The 15,708-nt window shown below is 47.6% G+C and overlaps 1 protein-coding gene across 3 annotated transcripts in view; it reads right to left on the minus strand.

The window, feature by feature from the left end:
• Positions 1-7,178, minus strand: part of LOC135251716 (fibronectin-like) — a 32,559-nt gene extending 25,381 nt beyond the window's left edge. For all 3 annotated transcript variants that reach the window (XM_064329415.1, XM_064329416.1, XM_064329414.1), the window contains exons 1-11: positions 6,792-7,178; positions 6,171-6,296; positions 5,734-5,871; positions 5,494-5,625; positions 4,988-5,125; positions 3,811-3,969; positions 2,913-3,110; positions 2,537-2,719; positions 1,918-2,094; positions 281-436; positions 35-163 (exon numbers count right to left, since the gene is read on the minus strand). In XM_064329415.1, the coding sequence (XP_064185485.1) occupies positions 35-163; positions 281-436; positions 1,918-2,094; positions 2,537-2,719; positions 2,913-3,110; positions 3,811-3,969; positions 4,988-5,125; positions 5,494-5,625; positions 5,734-5,871; positions 6,171-6,296; positions 6,792-6,948 (1,693 nt within the window). In that variant the 5' untranslated portion in view covers positions 6,949-7,178. The remainder of the gene's footprint in view (positions 1-34; positions 164-280; positions 437-1,917; positions 2,095-2,536; positions 2,720-2,912; positions 3,111-3,810; positions 3,970-4,987; positions 5,126-5,493; positions 5,626-5,733; positions 5,872-6,170; positions 6,297-6,791) is intronic.
• Between the last annotated feature and the right edge of the window lie 8,530 nt (positions 7,179-15,708).

The following is a 15,708-nucleotide window of genomic DNA, read 5'->3' on the forward strand; positions in this document are numbered from 1 at the left end:
AAGGAAGAGGGAAAAAAACAGCCAAGGAACTGACCAATGGCGTCGCACTTCCAGCGGCCACGCCCCTGGCCGAAGCAGGTGCAGTTCATCATGTAGCCCTCGTCGTGGCGCTTGGTGAAGGTCTGGTTCACCTCGTAGGTCAGCCCGTCGATGATGCACTGGTCTGTGACAGGAAGCGGAGCAGGAAGTTACCTCACAATGACTGACCGAACTGCACTCTCAGTGCTCCGGAAAGTGAATTTCCGGTCAGGCACGAGTTCAGCCCCCTTCCCCCCCTCACCTTTCAGCTGGGAGTAGGCGATGCAGCTCCACTCGCCCCGCCCGTTCCCCTGGCACGTGCAGCGCATCATGTGACCCAGCACGTCGTGGCGCTTGTCCCACTGGTCGCCGGTGCGGTACATCACGCCGTCGCTGGTCGTGCACACCTCCTCGTGAGCTGCGGAGACGCGGAGGAGCCAATCGCGTTACAGGGACACGGACACACACACACACACGCACGCAGACACACACACACACACACACACACACACGCAGGCAGAAACACGCACACACATGCACACACACACACACACGTACACACACACCCACACACACACATACGTAGACACACGCACACACACACACGCACACACACACACACACACGCACGCAGACACACCCCCACACACACACACACACACACATACACACAAAGACACACCCACACACACACACACACACACGCAGACACACACACCCACACGCACCCCCACCCCCCCAGTCTGCAACCTCACCTACTAAAGGTTAGAGCCGTGTCTGCCCAAACAGCATAAAGACACAATCTTATCAATACACTATATATCGCAGGGTAGTTTAAGCATCTCCGCTTTAAGCACCTTTACCTATGAAAGTCTGTCACAGCAGAGGAGACCTAAGAAGTTAAGGAGTTAAAACTGAACTGTGGTGCCTTGCAGCAGAACTGGGGGGCATTTCGTAAAGCAGGATCACTGAGCTGGCCTGGATAACTGCGCTGAGTAACACCCAGAACAGCTCTTTTTCAGTCCATGTTCAAGATTTGGGAAAGATCCGAGTTTTATCCAGCGAACTCAGTAATCCTGCTTTATGAAACAGGGCCCTGGGACAGACACACTCCCTGGCAGCCGGACCCCGGGCTGGAGCCAGACTCCATCATGGCTGATGGTGCACTGAAGGGCAGCTCCTGATGGCCGGGCCATTACTGCCTCTTTAGGTCACATTACAGCTCAGCTTCTCATGGTAATTCCCCCCCATTCATCAAATTGCTTTTTGAGACTGTACCCTAACCTCTTTACTGGCCACCGCATTTAACAGTCCTGCACATTCCCGGGGGCCTATTAAGACAAATGGTGATTGCATCCAATTAAAACAATCTATTGCAAATCTCCAAAGGACCCCCCAGCCCCCCCGCCCCCCGCCTCCCTCGACACACACCATCCAAGACCCCTAAACAAAGCCCTCCCCATTTCTCATGAAACCCGCCCCCCCCCCCCCCACAAGTAAAGGTCTTTTATCAATATCAATAGAGCCCCCCTGGGGAGGGACAATCCCCGCCCAGGTAATTGACACCTTGGTGTAGTAACAGTGGCTCCCTCACATGCATTTACTTTTTACAGCATTCGTGCAATTATGCAGAAATGCCCCTAATGAGGATGAAACGATCAGGCCCCCTGTTTGCAAGCCATTGTTACGGCCGCCATCCATTGTTTGCCTAGCACAGCCTCTCTCCCAGGAGTTATAACTCAAGGGTAGAGCACAGCTGCTGGGAAAGTGGCAGTTGGTTTGGGGGCAGGGGGCTGGCTATTACAGACCAGGACGGGTTGTGTCAACTCATCCAGTCTGTAGTTGGGAGGACCCTCTTTTGGATGAGAATGAAACTGAATTTGGTTCCGAGGAGCTCACCGGCCATGGGGCAGAACCCAAACTTCTGCTCCCGGTCGTAGTCGTAGCTGGTGCCGCACCACCTCATGCCGTCGCTGCGCCCATCGGCGGTGCAGTCGGTGTAGTTGCGCCCGTTGTACAGGTAGGGGAAGTGGCACAGCGCCCCGTTGGAGTTGCCCCCTCTGGTTGTCACCAGCACTGGGGAAATCAAACACAAGCAGAGCAAAGTCAGGTTTACGTAAGGAGTGAGATCACAAATACATGATTAGAATGTTCTTAACTGAACAACATTCTAATGCTGATGTCACAACCACTACTGGCAAATGAAAGCAAGGGAGTTCTAGAACACTTAGAATTTTGGAGAAAAAAAAACATTCCAAAAAAACCTAGTCTTCAAAGGGTTAAAAACTAACATGTTTATGGAAACAAACACATATTTTCATTTTTTGCTAGCAGATTGCTCCCAGAGATTTGACATCTCACCCACTTACACAGGAGATTATCTTCATTCAAGATCAGAGCAGCTCTATCACAACCAGAACCAGAAAATAACCCCACAAGACCATTAATCCTTACAGCTGCCCTATGTATAGCACTTTAACCACCCCCCTAACCCCCCGCCCGGCAGAACTGAGCTCACCGTTTTTCTCCGTGCAGAAGGAGTACTGGCGGTCGGACTCATAGTCGGAGGAGGTGCTGCACCACAGCTGCCCGTCCTTGCGCCCGTCCGAGGTGCAGGAGTAGTAGGTCTGGCCCATGAAGACGAAGGGGAAGACGCAGGGCTGGCCGTTGGAGTTCCCGCCGTACACGTGAGACTGGCCGTCTGCACCGCAACAACATGCAAAACACGTTTTCAAACTAAAACAGCTGCACTCAAGACAAGCCACAGAAGCCGTTTCGCTGCTTCCCTCCTGCTTCACTGATACAGGAGAAGCTAACACTGTGAGGTTCTGTGAAAACACTATCTACCCCTCTCGAATTTGTAATTAATTTTTGGAAACCGCGGCGGTACCCACCCCACTCCTGGCAGCTCACGCCGTTGCCCAGGCAGGTGCACAGCATCTGCTTGCTGCCCTGCGTCCTGATCCAGCGCATGCCCAGGAAGTAGGCCATGCCCGAGTCCGTCGAGCAGGCGCCCTCCAGGGGGGGCTCGGGGTGGGGCACGGGGCGGTACACCGCCGAATGGACGTTGGTCACCACTCGTGTTCCGGTGCCTGGAGGGTTTCACAGCACGGGAGGCACGAAGGCTTCGTCATTGCATCACATCACAGGCATTCAGCAGACGCTCTTATGCAGAGTGACTTACACAACTTTTTTACACAGCATTTACACCGCATCCATTCACACAGCTGGAAATATATACTGAAGCAATGGAGGTTAAGTAGCTTGCTCAAGGGTACAACGGCAGTGTCCTACCCAGGAATCGAACCTACGTCCTTTCGGTTACAGGCCCGGTTCTTTAGCCACTATGCTGCACTGCCACCCGAAGCAGGACACCATTCACTCAGAATTACATCACAGGCATTGTGCAGACACACATATCCACAGCGACTAACACAGACATTTTGCAGACAAAATAACTTTGTCGAAGACAGACCATTCACTCAGTATCCATTTATGCAGCTGGATTGATACTGAAAAAGTTCAGGTTAAGTACTTCGCTTAAGGGTACAAGGGCAGTGTCCTACCCAGCAATTGAACCTATGACCTTTCGGTTACAAGCCCAGTTCCTTAGCCACTACGGTACAACTACGACTAACACAGGCATTTTGCAGACAAAATAACTTTGTCGCAGGCAGACCATTCACTCAGTATCCATTCATGCAGCCGCATCTATACTGAAGCAATATGACCTTTGCGTAAGGGTACAGGGGCAGTGTCAGCGGGGGCAGAGGGGGGCGTGACGGGTCTCACCCAGAGAGCTGGTGTGCAGGGAGGCGTGTCTCTCGCACTTCCATTCGCCGCGCCCGTTGCCCGTGCACAGGCACTGCAGCACGTGCCCGTGGACGTCGGTCTTGCTCCAGGCCTCCCCGATGCGGTACGAGGCCTGCATGTCCTGGTCATTGCAGCGATCTGCGGTGGGGGGGGGGTTGGGGGTTGGGGGTTGGGGGGGGGAAAGAGGCGGGAGCGTGAGTCGGCCTGCGGGACGTCAACAACGACAACACAAGACCAAAAACGAGGAGGGAGCTGCTGGGGGAGGGGGAGGGGACGGTGAGCGGCTGCTTTTCGTTTTTTTTTCCCCGCTGGAAACTTCGTGTGTGGGCCGCCCCGTGAGCCGTAAGCACACGCAAATGGCATCCAGAAGTCTGCGTCTCAGAAACCGCTTTCGCACATCTGGAGGGGTTTCTGACATCACAGGAGTAACTGAGGACACCGAGTCTTCGTCAGCTCAGACACGGTCGCACGGTCAGTTTGAGGAAACGGAACCCTGACCATCGGAAATGTCTCGACGACCATAGGTGCACAGTGACCTCAGCGGTGTCCATCGCAACCGACAACAAATGAAGCTCAACGGTCGGTCACTTTCCACCCAAACAGCCAGTACGCAAGACTAGAGTCTCTAGGATTAGGGCTATGATGTCAATGAGGCAAAACTATTTACAGGATAATGGCACGTGGCCTGGAAGCGTTTAGAAGAGTAGAAGGTGAAATGTGCAGAACTCTCCGCCATTTTGATAGACTACAAGCCATGCCTTTTTCATAGAGGCCTTGTCCTACCATTTAGGCCGGCCCTGGTACAAAACACAAAATAACCGAATAAAGACTGTTTTACTATAGGAGGACCAAACTACACTTCTGAATGGTTTTCCCCGTAGACAAAACCACAAAAATCACTAAGTGGTCTGAAGCGAATGTACTTTTTTCCGACCGTCGGTTACGAAAGGTTTACGTTGCCGGGAAACGCTTACGCTCCCTTCCAGATGTTGCAAAGCCTGCGTCAACAGGTTAAACTCTAACGGGCTGAATGAGTAAGAAAAACAGGACCCCACTGGTCAGGCACGGTGGGCGTAGGCATGTGTACAGTATGCGGGAATGGTCCGTTGACACAGCAAGGGGCCCGGTGCTTTTTGTCCGGCGGCAGGACCCTTACTTCTGGATGTGCAGGTGATGCGTCCGTTGCCCTCGCCCAGACAGGTGCAGTCCACCATCATCCAACCCTGGTAGGGCTTCTCCCAGGTCTCCCCCACCAGGTAAGAAGTGCCGGCCGTGTTGTCGTAGCAACGCTCCGCTGCAGAGAGGGAGGGAGAGAATGGCGGGGAGGCGCGGTTAACCTCTGAACTCTGCCGGTCGGGGAGCAACGACAACGATGGCCACTTTCATGGTAAAATTTTCCACTCATGTGGAACATGTGAATGCTTGATTAACTTGCGTGTTTTTGAACACACAAACCTGGGAAGGGATTACTTATTAAATAAAATAGTTAAGAGATTTGCAATATTCGGACAAGTCTCTCTCTCTCCAAGGAACAAAGGTACAGGGAGAAGTAAGGACCACTTTTCTTCAGAGATACCTGAAGTGGACCCACAGGTATGTGTAAAAAAATAAAACCACATCCAACCCTTTTGACGGCTGATAACTGCACGTGCAGATTCTCACCAACAGGTTTGCAGGTCCACTCCCCCTTGCCATTTCCCAAACAGACGCACTCCAGCATGTAGCTTCCGGTGTCGTGAGGTCTTTTCCAGGTGTCTCCGATTTTGTAGGACTGGCCTCCCTCGTGACAACGGTCTGAGAAAAGAAAGGGACATTTTAATTCTCTAACATTATTAACCCCCACAGCTAGTCACACACCTACCCCCAAAAGGATATGCCATTTCGTGTGACTGGTAGACTCACTCGCTATTGTGCAGCTGATTTTTCCCCGACCAGAGCCGATGCACGTGCAGTCCCAAATCATCCCGTCCTTCGGCCGCTCATACGTCTCCCCGACCCGGTAAGACCGTGCGGTGATTTTGTCGTAACACGTCTCCTCGGCTGCGGGAAATGAAAAAATAGCTCATTTTGAATTTCACTAATCAAAGGAGCGCGTGCTTCGGTCCCCGCTTGCACGGGAAACTGGGAAGCGACGGGGACTTAACTTGTCCGATCACATACAACCAACGACGAATCAAAAGCTGAACAGAATGCCGTTGTCCCTATATTTAACATTTATATAACGGAAAGACGAAGGGACGGGGATGGGCACAGGAATGACACGACGTCCGTGAGAGGAAGGCAGTGGAAACTTTACGTTACTATTGGAACACCTTAAACCCATGGAACTGAAAGCTCACCTTCAGGTTTGGTTTTGCATTTAATTCCAGCAACTCCGTGACAAGTGCAGATCAATGTACTTCCCAAATACTGGCGTTCCCACTGCTGGTTAATTCCATAATACTGGCCATTCTCGTTGCAGCCATCTACGGGGCAAAGATAAACGATCACACTGAATTCCCAAGCATCCTCTTCTTATACACACACACCTCTGCGCAGTTGCTGGTAATCGGAAAGTTTATTTTCCATCCTCGATTCTCATCTCATCAGAGTCTGCGTTCAACTATTAGTAAGTACCCAATGCATATGTCTACTTTAAAAATGTGCTATGCACTGAAACCGAACAATGGAATTGAGTTTTTAAGGTCAAATCCAAGTAAGTTACCTCTCATAAAGATAAATGCATGAATAAAATGTGCTTTGAACTGCGTGCGTGCGTGCGAATAAATCGCATATTTAACAGCTTTTGCTATAATTAAATGCAATGCGACAACCAAATAGGCTAGCGCATTAAATCCCAAATCAGGTAATGCACAGGTAATGCATGTATATTATTCCACGGGCAATATGGTACGCTACTATGATAGCAATATATATATTCTTAATGTCCAAGAATCTGGTGGATGGGAAGGTCTACTCACCTTGAGAAACTGACGAGGATGCGTATGATGCTGCCTCGTCCATGCTGGGATAAACTCGTTCCTGAGCCTGTCGCCGGTTTTTGTTCTTCGGCATGCAATGAACGGCGCTGCCGATGCATAGTGCCACCAGCAACCCAGTAACCGGGCTACTGGTCATTTTGGGACGGAAAAAAATGGACGTCTGGAAATGGAAAGTCTCTTAGTGTGAACAAAAATCTAAAAAGTTTACCACCCTTTTATCCTCCCAAACGAAAGTATATACACAACTCGAGAAGGCGCAGAGTTTTTCGGTAACGGAGGCTATTGCTCTGACTTCTCGCGCACTCTCTGGCTGCCTTCCCAGTTCTACTCGAAGCCTCCGTTGTGCAGCCGGACTGAGAAGCGCAGTCGTAGCGCGTGCCTTTTATGTGTACCGACACATTTCAGGAGGAGGGTCCAGCCCAAGCCACGGTTTTTTTTTCGTCACCGTCATAGAGGTATTATTCATCATCTGCTAACACAAGAAGAAAATGAGAGAAGTTGGGTTGGAGGGGGGGGGGGACTGTTTCTGACATTAAAACAGTGTATTCATTAGAGGTGTATTTTTAGTACTTATTTAACGAGTACGTTGTTTTCACAGCTACAAATGCAATTTGCATATGGTGCGGTCGGTCTTAAATTTGTAACTGGCACATTACCTGAGTTACGCACATTTGAAAAAATATAGGTGTTTTATAGATATTAGTACACTCCAAGATGTTACACTGATGCATAATAACTGACTGCTCGACACCGAAAACGAGAAGTCAAACTTCTAGCTCCTAAGTTGAATACTATCTCTAAAGACTAAGTCTCCTGTTTGATGTCCTAGCTCGTTACAGTTTTTGTGGTTTCAAATGCTAAAAAATGTAATGTAGTCCTATTTTTCAGTGGATCATTGTCGTTTGTTTGTTTTTGTTTTTTGTTGTTGTTGTTTTTTTGTGAATAGAACCTTTAGTGACCGGTTAGTACTTATAACTATATTTTCCAAGCCTGATGTTTGTTAAAATCCTCAACGGTCGTCTCACAAAGGGTATATTTGCTTTACGCGGTAGTTACCTGATTATTATTCCGAATAAGTATGTATGGGTAACCAGATACGTATATGATACGGTAACTATTCTAACAGTGGAATCTCAGCGTGAATGATTTTCCTCCCTCACGTAGTAATATATATATTAGGGCTTCTTACTATGAATGTCAGTGTTTTCTCTAAATCTCTTCACATTTCTAGACCTGATGACAAAATCATGAAGTTGGCAAAACCCAGATACGGGGTATGAGGATACACAGTATATTCTTTTCCAAATTTGCTTTGGGTCACTGTTCTGCTATTTAGGATAAGTAAGACCAGCTGTGGTATTTTTGTTTTGTTTGTTTATTGCATCCCTCCTGCCATTACACATTCGTAACAGTTCTAAACTGGATGAACAAAGTTTTTTTTAATTATTTTTGTTTGTTTGTTTGGTCCAAATCATGTAATTCCTATTCCAGGGTTGCGAACTGCAAATGGCTCCAGGGCTATCATGATGTAATGGAGTTAAAACACACCATGCAAGTGGCATCTCATGAAGAACAATGGGGCGACATAGCTCAGGAGGTAAGACCGATTGTCTGGCAGTCGGAGGGTTGCCGGTTCAAACCTTGCCCTGGGCATGTCGAAGTGTCCTTGAGCAAGACACCTAACCCCTAACCCCTAACTGCTCTGGCTAATAAGAGGCATCAATTGTAAAGCGCTTTGGATAAAAGCGCTATATAAATGCAGTCCATTAACAATGTCTTGCCCTCCGCATGCAAACCCAATGTAATCTCCGTGGGCTTTTGGCTCACATCTCACATCTTACACATGCATCCAATTAGATTAAATCCCGAGATGAGGTCCCCTGTAAAACCATCTTTCTATGGATGAGGTTTCTGTGGGCCTCAGAAAAGTCAAATTTAAATTTTCAATATGTGTCATCTTGTGAAATCAGAATCCTTTGGGGTTTTTTTTTTTTGTTGTTGCTATTGTTCCTCAGGACTGTGTTTTGCCAACATTTATCTAAAGGACACTGACATCAGGAGATGGAGACAAGTCCGGAGAAAACAAATTGGAAAGTATTTAGACCTTATGATGTCACTGGATCCATGACAACCACCGGTATGTTTTCAGTGATTTTCTATTTCTGTGATGATTTGAGAACATCTAGTCTGCACATTTTATCAGAAGCATTTTGTCTCTCGCAAGTAAGTGTGTCATTTTGAACGTAGCCAGTCACTTTTTGTGGATGATCATCTCTGATAGGACATTGGATCGTAATGGCATTCTGTGACCTTTAATAGTCCGTGATATGCTGTAAATGGACGGAGTGTAGCACAGTGGGTAAGGAACTGGACTTGTAACCGAAAGGTCGTAGGTTCGATTCCCGGGTAAGGACCCTGCCGTTGTACCCTTGAGCAAGGTACTTAACCAGAATTGCTTCAGTATATATCCAGCTGTATAAATGGATACAATGTAAAGTGCTATGTAAAAAGTTGTGTAAGTTGCTCTGGAGCGTCTGCTAAATGCCTGTAATGTAATGTAAATGGATGAACACTTTGAGCACGTTGAACATGCTGCTGAACGAGTGACTACATGAATGCATCCATACAGCATTCATGTAAACACCCGGTACTCTGCACCTCACTGAGAAAACATGGACGCTAAATGAGGACAGAGCAATCGGACTCAGAGTTTGGCATGTTATTCATATCAAAGACTGCTGGAATAATGCAAAAAAAAATAAAAAACGGTTGTTGTTTGTGTTGTATTATGAATGATTTCACTGACACAAATTACAACTGGTAATCCCTGGTACCAGAAGATAAAGTGCATTTCATTAACCAACTTTTTTAAATTTTTTACTTCAGTTAAAAAAAAAACAACTTTGGCAGCAGCAACTGCCACATTCAAATTCTGTTCTGTCATCGGTTGGCTTTGTTTGTTGCCTTTGTCCATGATAGATTACAGCTTTCGTCATTCTTTTTTTTTTTTTACATTAGTTTTGAAATATTTAGTAAAGCAGTTTAACCTCACTATAGGGAACAACAACGGTTTTTCTGCCCTGAGTCTGAACCCTGAGCCATTGCATTACAAACCAGCCCTCTCCTCCTACCCATAGCCTGCTCCGGTGATCAGTAACTGACTGTTACTCACTGGCTGAATTGGGTCTGACTTTGAGGAGACGCATCTGTGGGGTGAGGCTATTTTTCCTGCTAGTGTTGAGTTGAGGAGCTTCAGATATGAGTTTTTTTTTTCTTTTTTTTTGGGGGGGGGTTAATATGGAGAGACTCCCTGGGGGAGTATGTAGGCTTTCAGCTCACCACTCTGTTTAATGAAAGTCCCTGGGAAAGGCTCATCCCTGATGAACCCCACTGTGACGGGCCAGATTAATTATTTTCAAATACGGACGTGGAACAGATATGCAACTGAAAAAGTTCTGCGTCGAGTGTGCATGTATGACTATATATGTTGTAATATATGTTATGTGTGTGTGTGTGTGTGTGTATAATATGATTCATGTGAACATGATGCATATGATCGTGCAAAATAAATATTATTACACGGAGGATATGGATCTTTTGTAGAATGTGGAAAATTACCAAGTGCTGACGATGTGTCAAATGATAAGGTAAGGGTTAATCCTTAAGCCACGCTCCAGACAACCATATCCACCCCCCCCCCACCCAACCTTATCACCTGTCTACAAATGCATGAGGTCCTGCTCCACTGGATTGCCTATGCCTGACTCACAGCATCTCAGTTCCCCTGTGTGTGCGTGGGGTGGGGCGGGGAGGGGGGGGGGGTGTATGTGTTGTGGGGAAGGGGGATGGGGGTGATGTGGTGAGTGGTGAGTCCCTCCTGGATGACTTGTCTCCCTGTACTGTGCATTGAAAGATGCTTGTTTCCCCATAAAACTGTAATGATGCCTGTAAAAGTACTATGTCTCGTTCACTGGACCCTAAACCACACTGGGAATAGCCATCAGTTTTACTAAGGGTCTGCTAAATGCCTGTAATAATAATAATAATAATAATAATATAATGTATGTAGTGAACATGTGAGTTCATTACTAAAGTCCTTCCTAACCAATAGAGATGTTTTTTGTGTTTACATGTAAAAAGTACATATTGAAGTGGCGTCCGTTCTCTTGAGTCATGCTTATGTCAACGTTTGCTCCCAAAATACTCGTAGCTTAGGCTGGACGTCCGAAAATAAGTCACCAGGTATGAAAAATGCTTTTCAGTGACAGGAGCAAATGGGAATTTAAAAAGAAAACAAAGACGGTGTTTATGAAAGCTGATTGTTGATGGACAAAACAGAGGACTGGTTGAGCCTCAGACTGGACTGAAGAGTACCAGACTGAGTCATTGAGCAAGAACAGCAGTCGAGGTACTGACAGGGGCAGTGATGTTCCCGTAAGTGACTGTCTGGCTCGGGCTTGCTACCTCCGTGGTTTCATGAGGACTTCATACACTAAAACTGAATCACTGCAGTGCTCACTTCTCCATGACAGTGCGACCAACACTCTTCCCTTTATGAAATAAATGCAAACTTTAAAAAAAATAAATGCCTCCTCTACCAGGTAGCTATACACGGACTGGTGATTCCTGAAAGTTCCGGGTACCACGTCTGTATTTAAAAAAGCACTTGCGAAAGAAGTGTTCCTATTTTAAAAGGTCCAAATCAAACGAATACTTACAAACGCATTGTATTTTCACGCCCTTATTTTTTGTGGTACGGTATTGTTTTGCGGTTGCATTTTGTTTTGTCCTTTCCAAAACAGGGCACAGAAAGAATTTTGTCTTCAGTGAGCAGATTCATAAACTGGCGAGTCATCTTAATTTGTGGACAAACTCCATATCGGAAGATCAGGAAGCTGGGAAGGACAAGAGAAAAGTTGAAGGATCAGCAGAACTCCAGTAGCTGGCAAGACTCCTATAATCTCTAACGCAGGCCACAGTATTGGGTTGCATTAGAATGACTCATAAACTATACAGGCCTGATGTAGACAGATTTGAATTCCTTCATATATATATATATATATATACATCTTCAGCTGATGGTCCATCCCCTTCCTGCTTGCCCAGGGTTCGGCCTGCTGAATAAACATGTCTGCACAAGGTGGACGCTTTAGGGTCAGTGTGTGCAGCCCTGATGCACAAAAACCACAACATTAAGGCCCTGAAGAACCCTGAAATCCAGACGATTTTTCGTCCTGGACTATATACAGCGCTGGCCCTCAAGGCCTCAAAGCACTTCTGCCTGTGGGCGGCGCCTCACATCCTATGAAGAGATCACCCGGTGACGCTCTCGCCTTCCGCAGTTGGTCGATTGTGGGCGCAAATACGATTTGAAATGGCAGACCGTTGATCTGATTGGTTATCGTGACATGTTGCCCGTCCTTCCGGTCGCTTCTTCGGCTTGCCTCGTGTCGGCAGCTATCCCAGCATGCCTTGCAGACGCTAAAAAATAGCCTCTCATTGAAAATGAATGGAAGTGATGTCATCACCTGAGAGAATTGGACGTGTAGCTTTACCCTGATAGTCCACAGTCTGATACTGTCACTGATTGGCCCGAGATTACACTCGTCTGATGCATCAGAGTTAAATCAGTTCCTGATTAGAGGGGAGGAAAACCAGCAGCAGGACTGGCCTCAGGGGGCCATATTTCAGTACCTCTGATACAGAGGATGATGTTTGGGACACAGCTGTCTGTCTCTTCCTCCTGTCCTCCAGATCTGGCCCCGGGCCACCCCCGCCCCCAAACTAGTTTGTGCGCTGCTTTTTTCTTCCAAACAATTACCTTTTTTTTTTTTTTTTTCTGACAGCTCAATCAGCTATGCTGTTCTTGAGCACAGTTAAAATCTTTAGGCCACACTTGCAGCCTGTGGCTGTTGCTGGTGCTTACACCAATGTCAGATCAAGATATGGGACTGAGCTAATTAAATAAATAGAAGCGGAAACACGGGACGGCAGAACATCCCGAAACGGATCAGCCCATCTTGTGCATCCCTGCCCTCGGAACTCTCAGTCTCTGGGCTTGGCCAGAGAACAAAGGGGAACGTGAACTCCTGAACTTCCCAATTATCTGATAACTCTCTCCGACTGAAATGATCCCACACCAAAACCGCGGTCCATTTTGGATGTTACTTTATCTTTCTTCAAGGTGAACCATGTTTTTTTTTGCTTTTTAATTTGGAGGGCTGTATTTGTGTGTGTGTGTGTGTTTGTGTGTGTGTCTGTGTCTGTGTCTGTGTGTGTGCATCAGCCTCTTTTTAAGCTGACAAAGTAGAAGCCTTAGAACTCACTTTAGTACATGAATGTGGGTTTGACGTAAAGTATTAAGCCACTTCTAGACTAAACAGCTGATTTTATTCGTATGACTTCATTAACGGGATGGCTTCTATTAATGCTGTTTGCTGCTGTTGTTTCTCCAAAGACAGGGCCCCATTTAGCCTTGTGGAAAAGACACACAAATAACCCTGTTTTTTTTGGTGGGGCGGGGGCATTTTAATTGAATTAAGTGCCCCTCAGGTGCAGTCCTCAGAGAGGTATTTTTGGTGTCTCTCCCCACAATGCACTGCACTGTTCTCTCAGGTGCTCCCAGCATAACGTCTGGGTTATTACCTGGGGCCAGGTGACACGCAGGTTAGACGCCGGTGCAGGCCGGATGGCTGGGTGGGGATATTTACCTGCACGGACTGGGCAGTGGACCGTCTAGAACATTGTGTGCTTCCCTCTCAAAGCAGCACAGTCAACCCAGTGTGATGTGCAGGGCAATGAGTGGAAGGGGGCGGAGTCACAGCTTGTCTAGTGATGTCACAGCTTGTTTAGATTTGGAACCTTCTGTTGAGACAAATAAATGCTAAAAGGTGCTTTCTGATGGCAAATGTATAACAGCTTTATTGCAATGCAACTCTTAAGAAACTGGGAAGTTCTAGAGAAATAAAGCAGGGGCCTGTATGCATTTTTTGCTTGGACAGTACAGAAACACCTTAAAAGATAAGAACTAAAGTAGAAAAGGGTGGCAAAAAAAATATGTGGTCCACAAAACCTGGACTTGAATACAAAGCTCGAACCTTAGGCACGAGCACAAATTTTTATATGCTGACTTAGCGTATTTCTCCAAGCCTGCACCATCATTCAGAGACTGGACCACTGCAAAAAAACAAAAAACAGGTTCTGAATCACAGCACGTCTGCTGTGGGTTTTTGAGCGGGATGGGAAAACCTGGGGTAGGGTTTCCAGTAAACGGGCCAGGGATCGTTTTTCGGCGGGAGGAACGTGGAGCCAGAAGAGTTAGATTCTTTTTTTTTTTTTTCCCCAGGACCGGGCCGTTCCTGCCAGATTCCATGAGCGCGAGCACGTAATGCGAAAAGCGGGAAAAGCCGCGTGTGTCCATGGTTACCTCAAAACAGATGGAGAGAATTCCAGGCGAATGAGCACCCGGAGCGTCTCTGCAACTGTTGAGTCACGAGCTTCCCCGAGCCTGTGGAAGTCCATCTTTAGGGAAGGAACACGGCGAGGGCGGCTGGGCGGGACGCGTCCCACACGCGGACTCTTTCCAGTGCCCCCGCGGTGAGGCAACCTCACCGCCACGGTCCATCTGGGACTCCGTCAAAAAAAAACGGAAAAAACATTCCGGGAGCTCTTTTTTCCCTTCCTTGGGTCATCCTCTCCCGGACGGCAAGCGGCTCCGGGCCAGGTCTGCACCGAGTCCGGCCCGGCAGTGCCTCGCTTCGGGCCAGAACCCGCTCACTCTCACACACACACGCCGTCAGCCAGAACCAGCACTGCCCCCCGCAGTCCCGCTCAGAATCATGCTCACGCAAACAGAGTAATGCTAATTATGCTTTATCTCACAGCATACGGAGCATGCCGTACTCATTACACATTACACTAGAAGGGGCGACATAGCTCAGGAGGTAAGACCGATTGTCTGGCAGTCGGAGGGTTGCCGGTTCAAACCCCGCCCTGGGCATGTCGAAGTGTCCTTGAGCAAGACACCTAACCACTAACTCCTAACTGCTCTGGCGAATGAGAGGCATCAATTGTAAAGCGCTTTGGATAAAAGCGCTATATAAATGCAGTCCATTTACTATATGCTTTTACTTCACTCCCATCATAATGCTGGAGGATATCCAGAAGGAGTAAGACCATCAAACCGTCTGACAGCCATCTTTCAGCCAGCATCACCGTTAATGATTATGACGATCTTTGATGGGCTTCCGCGATGAGCTTCAGGCTAAAGACGAGAAGAAAAAAAAAACCGTCTTGACAATGATGTCACCGTCTGTGAAGAGCGGTTGCGAGGCTGTCTCTGGCTCTCTCTCTCTCTCTCCGCGGGGGTGGCGGACGCCACAAAGACTAACACCAGAGGGGCTTCTCACAGCTGGAGAGATAGAGGGCGGGGGGGGGGGGGGGCAGACGGATCAAGTGAGGCCAAAGTGTGTCCTGCAGGAACCCAGCAGAGCTGATAAGGAGATCCCGGGGGCCCTTTTGTTATTCCAACCGTCATCTGCCTGGAGTTTAAGCAGACCCCTCCCTACCCCCCGCCAACCCATCCCCGCTCCACCCCCCCCAGAAATGATTATAGAACACTGGAATGGTAAACAGTCACCAGGGTTTTCAAATCAACTTTAAACATTGCTGATAAGCACTGATAGGATGGAGACAAAAATCAAGGGATGCACTTTTTTATTTTATTTAAAAAACACTCGGGTTTTTTCATTTTACCCTTGCATTACAAATGATACTGTTACATAAGCAACACAGATACCCCACCTACTTCTTCCCTCCCGCCTAAAATAGTGTCTTATATAAGAGTAAGACAGCGAAGTTGTCCCAAATGAAATGGACGGAATTGATGACATCATTA

The sequence above is a fragment of the Anguilla rostrata genome, chromosome 3, assembly GCF_018555375.3.
Source record: "Anguilla rostrata isolate EN2019 chromosome 3, ASM1855537v3, whole genome shotgun sequence".
Classification (NCBI taxonomy): Eukaryota; Metazoa; Chordata; class Actinopteri; order Anguilliformes; family Anguillidae; genus Anguilla; species Anguilla rostrata.